Source organism: Ranitomeya imitator, chromosome 4 (assembly GCF_032444005.1).
Source record: "Ranitomeya imitator isolate aRanImi1 chromosome 4, aRanImi1.pri, whole genome shotgun sequence".
Taxonomy (NCBI): Eukaryota; Metazoa; Chordata; class Amphibia; order Anura; family Dendrobatidae; genus Ranitomeya; species Ranitomeya imitator.
Window position 1 is genome coordinate 433,798,272 of NC_091285.1, and position 9,925 is coordinate 433,808,196.

The 9,925-nt window shown below is 41.8% G+C and overlaps 1 protein-coding gene across 1 annotated transcript in view; it reads left to right on the forward strand.

Moving 5' to 3' along the window:
* Positions 1-4,904, forward strand: part of CIB2 (calcium and integrin binding family member 2) — a 28,265-nt gene extending 23,361 nt beyond the window's left edge. Inside the window, exons 4-6 of the mRNA XM_069765567.1 lie at positions 690-837; positions 1,080-1,275; positions 3,728-4,904. Of these exons, the coding sequence (XP_069621668.1) occupies positions 690-837; positions 1,080-1,275; positions 3,728-3,749 (366 nt within the window). The 3' untranslated portion in view covers positions 3,750-4,904. The remainder of the gene's footprint in view (positions 1-689; positions 838-1,079; positions 1,276-3,727) is intronic.
* Positions 4,905-9,925: the final 5,021 nt, after the last annotated feature.

Consider the following 9,925-nt stretch of genomic DNA (forward strand, 5'->3'; position numbering starts at 1 on the left):
TACAGTTGTGCTCCAAAGTTTACATGCCCTGGCAGAATTTTTACTTGTTTTGGCCTTTTTTCAGAGATGTTTTGGGTTGTCGTTATGATTTAAAAAGAGAAAACACAGTCGTTTGACAATAAATGGCTTCACCCAACCACTAACCATGAGGGGAGAAAAAGTTTTGCTGTTATCATTCATATTCTCTGAAAAAAAAGACTAAAGAAAGTGTTGAAGCTATGGCTAAAGGAAGGAATAAAGCCAAAAATATCCAAAGTAGACAAAAAGGCAGAAATCTTACTGCCTCATGCACCCAGGTATAATAGAGGCCGAATATGGGTTGGTGCATGAAACAGTAATATCTATTTCTAGCCAGATCCGTTTTACTTACCGTATTTATCTGTTTCTGCCTTTTTTCTTACTTTTTTGGACATTTTTGCTTTGTTCCTTTCCTTGAATAGCCATAGCCTCAGCACTTTCTTTATATGGGTTGTTCTCACATGACAGAAAAGCTTTCCTAGACCTCATGGGGTGCATAAGGCCTCTACTGTTAGAATGCTCCCCATACGAGCCACCTGACAATGCTGATATGGCAGCACATATCACTTGACCTATTGCAAGGGGTGTAAAGTAATATATGAGGAATAAAACGGAAGGAGTTTAGCTTGTACTACACTTCATAGTGAACATTACCTTTTTTGTCATTCCAGGAAAATCCTTTCAAGGAGAGAATCGTGCAGTCTTTTTCTGAAGATGGAGAAGGAAACCTTAGCTTTAATGACTTTGTGGATATGTTCTCCGTGATGAGCGAAATGGCTCCCCGTGAGCTGAAAGCAATCTATGCCTTTAAGATCTATGGTAATTTATTTGTAGTATCGTATTTATGTACACCTTCGTATATGTCTGAATATAGAAGTCATGCGAGAGGAAGCTAAACATTAGTAGTAGTCGTCCAGTGCACACAGAAGTGTGATCGGTCTGTTTATATGGCCGCCGATTAGCCGGCACATAGCCGATGAGCAGTTGCTTAACGGTTGCAGACAGCCCATATCAATTGGCCTTTAGTGTTCAAAACGTTTTTTCTCTTGTGTCTTTCTTAGATTTTAACACAGATAACTTTATTTGTAAATCCGATCTGGAGAAAACTCTGAATAAGCTGACACGAGAAGAACTGGAGGAGGAAGAGGTGACTCTGGTTTGTGAGAAGGTTATTGAGGAGGCAGATATGGATGGTGATGGAAAACTGGCGTTCGCAGACTTTGAGAATATGATCTCTAAAGCACCAGATTTTCTCAGGTAATTGATTTTTCAATTAGAAGAACAGCAAATGTGTGCAGTTATATCAGGCTTTTGACATGTGTGGTTTGGTAGTGCATGAGATAAGATATACATAGAACCACAGAATCATAGAGTGGTAGAGTTGGAAGGGACCTCCTGTGTCATCTGGTCCAACTCTCTGCTCAAAGTAGGATTCACTAAACTATCTCAGACAGATGTCTGTCCAGCCTCTGTTTGAAGACTTCCATTGAAGGAGAACTCACCACCTCTCATGGCAGCCTGTTCGACTCATTGATACCCTCACTGTCAAAAAGTTTTTCTAATTTCTAATCTGTGTCTCCTCCCATTGCTTCTAGTCTTTCCTTGTGCAAATGAGAATAAAGATGATCCTTATACAATGTGACAGCCCTTGAGATATTTGTAGACGTTGTGCAGTAGCAAATAGTCACTGTTGTCCATATAACAAACCTAGGCACTCTTTCTGCCATTTTATTGCCAAGCGATGCTTCTATGTGAGAATACGATAACAATACCATGCTATCCATAATACTTAAAGTTGTGCCTCAGTGTAAAATCAGAGGCACAAACAGCTGCAAAAGGGTGCTCTGTAGAGTTGGCATTAATCACAGGACCTACTCCATCGGTCACATCAGTAATCTGTGGCTGCTGGAAAGGAGCCCTAAAGGTACCGTTACACTAAACGATTTACCAACGATCACGACCAGCGATACGACCTGGCTGTGATCGTTGTTAAGTCGTTGTGTGGTCGCTGGGGAGCTGTCACACAGTTTTCTCCAGCGACCAACGATCAGGGGAACAACTTCGGCATCGTTGAAACTGTCTTCAACGATGCCGAAGTCCCCGGGTAACCAGGGTAAACATCGGGTTACTAAGTGCAGGGCCGCGCTTAGTAACCCGATATTTACCCTGGTTACCATTGTAAAAGTAAAAAAAAAACACTACATACTCACATTCCGATTTCTGTCACGTCCCCCGGCATCAGCTTCCCTGCACTGTGTGACGTCACCGCTGTGCTCTGCTTTACGGCCGGCCAGCGCTGACACAGTCAGTGCAGGAAGCTGACGCCGGGGGACGTGACAGACATTGGAATGTGAGTATGTACTATTTTTTTTTTTTTACTTTTACAATGGTAACCAGGGTAAATATCGGCTTACTAAGCGCGGCCCTGCACTTAGTAACCCGATGTTTACCCTGGTTACCAGTGAACACATCGCTGGATCGGCGTCACACACGCTGATCCAACGATGACAGCGGGTGATCAGCGACCAAAAAAAGGTCCTGATCATTCCCAGCGACCAACGATCTCCCAGCAGGGGCCTGATCGTTGGTCGCTGTTAGGCATAACGATTTTGTTAACGATATCGTTGCTACGTCACAAAAAGCAACGATATCGTTAACGAAATCGTTATGTGTGAAGGTACCTTAAGAACCACCTCCTATCTCCTGACATCTGTGACTCTTCTTTTGATTATCCTGCCTTACTGGTGCGACTTCATCACTGCGGCATGATGCTAATTGACTAATCAAAAGAAGAGCGTCGATTGTCATCAATTAGAAGATGGTTCTCAGGACTTCTGACCAGCAGCCAGAGATTACTGGCATGGCCAGTGGGCCAGGTCCTGCGAATCAATTTACACCAGTGAGAATTTATAGCCAGTGAGTCCGAATTGCTGAAATAGGAATACTATCACTTTGATTGTATTGTTAAAACAGAAAGTGGTAGCTTAACTTTGTGATTGGTTCTTTTAACTCTAGTGTAAATTTATGTTGTTTTGTTTTTTTTGGTATTTATCTTTATGACAGTATTGTTTTTCTTGTTTTCATAAAATTATCTCTTTTTTTAAGACTAAATAACTTAATTCATTTAAAATAACATGTAGAGCTTCTTTACAATGTCCCATTAGTTTGGATTGCTTGAGTTGCTTTTTAATAAATTAATGTAGTACGTGTGAAAATAAGAAACTTTGTAATATATCTTAACACAAATAATCTGCTTTCTTTTCCTGGATTGATCTTTCAATCTCAAGATGTTCATGTCAAGTCATGATTAAAATTTGTCTTCAGTGTATTTAGAATTTCCCATTACTGAGCTGGAGATGACTGTTGGTGGTCATAAGATTCTGTGGAGAGGGTAAGGGGAGGGGCTAGACTCCGACACAGACATTCTGATGCAAGTTCTCAATTGACAGCAACTGTCAGCTTCTCAGAAATGTTAAAAAATGTATTCACTGAATCCCGATTTTACTACTGAACACAGAGTTTACAGAGTGCTAGATCAGTCCTGGAAAAGAAAAAAGAATTTCTCTAATAAGAAATATTACAACGGTTTCTAATTTTTATATATGCTATTGATTTGTGGAAATTAATACAAATGTTTCTTTTTAAGACCTCTTCATTATTTTTTCCTATTTACTGCTAGCTTAGATAACCCCTTTTCTCTTTCTTTTAGTACCTTCCATATAAGGATATGAGTATGCTGCGATTCAATGAAATCAGTGGTTCGGAACGATTGGATCTCAGGCATCCACAGGACCAAGCCTTCCCAAACTGCAAAAAATTACTTGGCCGTATTTTCATAGGAAGCCGACGACACAACAGGAAGTTTAGTCTTCTTAAAATTGAATGACGAATTTGCCTGCACTTTTGTATTGTTAAAGCAAAAAAAAAGGATTTTGTATAAAATGTCACTCCAGAAAAAAAGATGAACGTTGATTATGCGGGGCCTTAACACATGGATGTTCATATAGAGCTGCAGAATATATTCATTCACTTCTTATATTTTTGGACACTTATTTTTCTTACTTAGTCTACATTTATCCATCTAGGCTAAAAACATGAAATACAAAGGGCTTATAGTATATCTGATGGAGAAAAGAACTGTGCTGGAGAAGTTGGAACAAAATGCCACTTTGAACTGTCGTTGACCGGCATTTAAGATGTCTCAGGAACAATTGGAACACTTTAAAGAAAGTCTTGATGGAGAAAAGCAGTGGAAGTACTAACAATGTTATTTGAAGATCTAATGAGACTTAACATGTAGACATTACATGAATTTAGAACTTGGGGACATTTGGTGGCTTTTTGTAGTCACTTATATGCATTTCAAGCAAATGTTAAAGATTCTGAAGACCCCATTTGTGTTCTCAATAACAATTTCAATCATTCAGTGTCATATCTTGTGTCCAACAAAAGAAGACTCCGTGAATAAGTATTTACAGATGGACTCGCCACATATCTGCTCTTAGATGTAGCAGAAGTATTCATTGAGCTTCACTCTGAGAAGGAAGAATGGACATTTATAAGGGCTAGCTTGAATGCAAGGACAGGTATTATCATCCATGTAGTCTATGAAAAAGGAGGTCACAAAATGACAAGGCCTCTACAGAGTCGTGACAAATCAGTGGACTTCTAGTAGGCATTGCTGAATGTGGGGGATAGACATTGAGGAACACAGAGGTATTAACGATTCTCCTGGAGTTAACACGGTGCCTTTTATAATCATTGTGAGGTTTCATGCATTTCAAGCAATGGACACATTTGTTTCATTGTTCTGACAAGAATCGTATTCAGTTAAATAAATGAAATGTATCTTCTGTTCCAAGTAAAGAAAAATTTGTTGCACAGTCCACGATTGTCACTTTTTTCTTTAACATATGATTGATCATGATGATCTGATGATAAAACGCTCTTCCAATACTTGTTTTTTTATTAAAGTAGTTTTACCACCATTAGAAGTGATCTGATCAGTGGGGAATGAGCGCCCGCGCCGATCCTAAGAATGATGGGGCTACAAAGCTGAGTAGTGCAACTGCTTTACAGAGCTCTTCATGGCTAAGTTAAAGGGGCTGTCCAATTCGAAGCTTCAAGTCTACAGCCACGTGATTGCAGACTTATGAATCCTCACATCACGCGGTCTGCTCCTAGAGCAATGTGCTTACTTCGGGCCACATTCTGACTAGATACTCAATACTCTTGGATTGAGCGAGGTTGCGCCCTTTTAGTCGGCATATCATCACATGTATGCAAATCACATTGAGTAGAAATGAAAGAGATCCAGCTCTAGTATGCACAATCTTCTTTATTAGGTTAGTATATACAAAGTAGATTATAAGGTTTATACGGCCACACAGACCATCTTTATGGCATCCAGTTTTTATGGATACATAACAATTCTGCAGCATAGGAAACTGTAAATGGACCTATAAAAGATTAATAACAATAACAATATTTATATTTATAAATTATATTAATGGGTGCTGAGTAACAAAACGGACTGCACACGGACAAGTGAGGAAAAACTCATCCCACTCTCCTGGATGAGAACATAACCAAGTGTTTTGTACCCTTTGGGTTCGCTCACACTAGCTTATAAAAATTTCTCCTATTCTCTTCCAGGAGAGCAGGACGATTTTTTTCTAACTTGTCATCCATGTGCAGTCCCTTTATTTAATAAGAAAAACTCACCCATGCAAGTCAATAAGCGCATGGAAATCATCAGAAGTCCGGGTACTGTGGACTCGCACAATGGAGAAGATGGAGAAATTTTGTTCTCCATCTTCTCATAGTGCGCACCGATGTTAGCAGGTTGGGATCAGTGAACCTCAGTCATGAGAAGCACCCGTTAAGATGTCTTGAATGAACCAAACATGAATGCATTAAGTAAACAAAGTCAGGATAACCTGCATGTGGTAATTTTCCAATAAATGAGAAAAAAAATTTACTTTTTCAAAGCATAATAAAAAAGTCCAAGAAAGCCTAGGTATGATGCACCTGACATTTACTTTAGAACTCGTAAGTTGCATACTGGATATGCTCTAACAACACAGCAGTGTAAATGCTTGGGCAGAATGATAATGTTCTAGTAATATGGCAGATGCAGTTACTATTGCCCGTATATATACTACCTGCACTGTAAAACATGCACTCACCATGGGCAAACATACCACCTGGGCAGCTGCATCGGGGCCCGGAGGTGGATGAGGGCCCCTGCAGGGTGGCTAATAATGAGGGTAATCTGGCCTGTTTATCCAACCCCGAGGCTCCCGGAGGCCCCTGACCAGATTGCCCTTATGTGTGGCGGGCAGGGATTGATCCCTGCAGCTCCGCTGCCTACAAGAGAATATAGCAGCAGAGCAGAGCTTCAGAAATCTGTCCTACTTTCTGCCCGCACTTCCTTTCACACAGACAGCAGCACCGCTGGATGACATAATCATTCAGCGGCCGGCTGTGCGAAAGAGAGGAAGCTGCCGACGGTGATGCTTCAGTTGCGGGAGAGCGTGCGGAGAGGTGAGAGGTGCTGTGTGTGTTTTGTTGTATGTATGTGTGCTGTGTGTGTGTGTAGAGATGAGTGGTGGTGTTTGTGTGTGCGTGCATGCGTAGCGCTGCGGGGGAATTTGCAGAGAGGTGAATGGTGCTGTGTGTGTCTGTGTAAGTGGAGGAGAGGGCAATAATGGGGATAATGGGGAGAAGGCAATGATGGGGTGATGGAGAGGGCAACGATGAGGATGGAGGGGGAGGGGGAAATGTTGGAACTGGTGGAATGGGCAATGATGTGATGGTGGGGGATGAGGAAATGATGGAAGTGGTGAAATGGGCAAGGATGGGGATGGTGGGGGAGGAGGAAATGATGGAGGTGGTGGAAAGGGCCATAATGGGGGTGGAAGGGGGAGAAATGATGGAGGTGTTGGAATGGGCAAGGATGGTGGTGGTGGAAAGGGCATTGATGGGGAGAAGGCAATGATGGTGGTAGTGGAATAGACAATGATGGGAGTAGTGGGGAAGAAGACAATGATGGAAGTGGTGGAGGAGAAGGCAATGATGGAGGTGGTGGAAAGGGCAATGATGGGAGTGATGAAGAGGGCAATGATGGGGTGGTAGGGGAGAAAGCAATGATGGAGGTGGTGGAAAGAAAGATGATGGGGTGGTGGGGGAGAATGCAATGATGGTGGTAGTGGAAAGGACAAGGATGGTGGTGGTAGAAAGGGCAATAATGGGGGTGGTGGGGAGGAGGAAATGATGGAGGTGGTGGAAAGGGGAATGATGGAGGTGGGGAGAAGGCAATGATGGTGGTAGTGGAAAAGACTATGATGGGAGTGATGGAGAAGGCAGTGATGGGGTGGTAGGGGAGAAAGCAATGATGGAGGTGGTGGAAAGGGCAATGATGGTGGTGGTGGAAAAGGCAATAATGGGGGTGGTGGGGTAGGAGGAAATGATGGAGGTGGTGGAATGGAGCAATGATGTGGTAGGGGAGAGGACAATAATGGAATGCACGGGGAAGAGGACAATGAGGGGTGTGGGGGATTGGGATGGGAGAAAGGGGGACTTATAATGGACTTAGGAACAGGGGAGGTGGAGGAAGATATTATTATTGCTTATTATGTCTAACACAGTCCCTTAGTATATAGTGTATGTACTTATTATGTATAACACAGTTCCTTCGATATAGTGTACTCACTAATTCTGTATAACACCATCCTTAGTTACATAGTTTACCCTTTTATTATGTATAACAACTTCCCTTATTACATACATCCTCTAGTTATATACGGTGTAGTCCCTTATTTTATATAGCTTCCTCTGCTGCTATGTGCAGTGCTGTCTCTTACATAGTGTGTTCTTGTTAATTTTGTTATTCACAGCGCCCTCTTTTATTACATAGTCCCCTCTCTTTTTAGATATAAAATGACTGCTGATGGAGGAGCCGGTGACCAGATGACCAGTCCATAATAATAAATAATCTTTGTTTCTATATAGCACTAACGTATTCCACAACGCTTTACAGTTTTGCACACATTATCACTGCTGTCCCCAATGAGGCTCACAATCTAAATTGTAATAAAAAAACAGGGCTCTATATAATCCAATATGTAAGGGATGGTACTGTACATAACAAGAGAGGGCACTGTATAATAAGGGACGGCAATATACACAATAAAGGAGACTATGTAATATATAGACGTATGTGTGTGTGGCTATATATATACTGTATATATATATATATATATACAGTGGGGCAAAAAAGTATTTAGTCAGTCAGCAATAGTGCAAGTTCCACCACTTAAAAAGATGAGAGGCGTCTGTAATTTACATCATAGGTAGACCTCAACTATGGGAGACAAACTGAGAAAAAAAATCCAGAAAATCACATTGTCTGTTTTTTTAACATTTTATTTGCATATTATGGTGGAAAATAAGTATTTGGTCAGAAACAAACAATCAAGATTTCTGGCTCTCACAGACCTGTAACTTCTTCTTTAAGAGTCTCCTCTTTCCTCCACTCATTACCTGTAGTAATGGCACCTGTTTAAACTTGTTATCAGTATAAAAAGACACCTGTGCACACCCTCAAACAGTCTGACTCCAAACTCCACTATGGTGAAGACCAAAGAGCTGTCAAAGGACACCAGAAACAAAATTGTAGCCCTGCACCAGGCTGGGAAGACTGAATCTGCAATAGCCAACCAGCTTGGAGTGAAGAAATCAACAGTGGGAGCAATAATTAGAAAATGGAAGACATACAAGACCACTGATAATCTCCCTCGATCTGGGGCTCCATGCAAAATCCCACCCCGTGGGGTCAGAATGATCACAAGAACGGTGAGCAAAAATCCCAGAACCACGCGGGGGGACCTAGTGAATGAACTGCAGAGAGCTGGGACCAATGTAACAAGGCCTACCATAAGTAACACACTACGCCACCATGGACTCAGATCCTGCAGTGCCAGACGTGTCCCACTGCTTAAGCCAGTACATGTCCGGGCCCGTCTGAAGTTTGCTAGAGAGCATTTGGATGATCCAGAGGAGTTTTGGGAGAATGTCCTATGGTCTGATGAAACCAAACTGGAACTGTTTGGTAGAAACACAACTTGTCGTGTTTGGAGGAAAAAGAATACTGAGTTGCATCCATAAAACACCATACCTACTGTAAAGCATGGTGGTGGAAACATCATGCTTTGGGGCTGTTTCTCTGCAAAGGGGCCAGGACGACTGATCCGGGTACATGAAAGAATGAATGGGGCCATGTATCGTGAGATTTTGAGTGCAAACCTCCTTCCATCAGCAAGGGCATTGAAGATGAAACGTGCCTGGGTCTTTCAACATGACAATGATCCAAAGCACACCGCCAAGGCAACGAAGGAGTGGCTTCGTAAGAAGCATTTCAAGGTCCTGGAGTGGCCTAGCCAGTCACCAGATCTCAACCCTATAGAAAACCTTTGGAGGGAGTTGAAAGTCCGTGTTGCCAAGCGAAAAGCGAAAAACATCACTGCTCTAGAGGAGATCTGCATGGAGGAATGGGCCAACATACCAACAACAGTGTGTGGCAACCTTGTGAAGACTTACAGAAAACGTTTGACCTCTGTCATTGCCAACAAAGGATATATTACAAAGTATTGAGATGAAATTTTGTTTCTGACCAAATACTTATTTTCCACCATAATATGCAAATAAAATGTTAAAAAAACAGACAATGTGATTTTCTGGATTTTTTTTTCTCAGTTTGTCTCCCACAGTTGAGGTCTACCTATGATGTAAATTACAGACGCCTCTCATCTTTTTAAGTGGTGGAACTTGCACTATTGCTGACTGACTAAATACTTTTTTTCCCCACTGTATATATATAGGTTTGTCCCCAGACTCCCCATAAAAG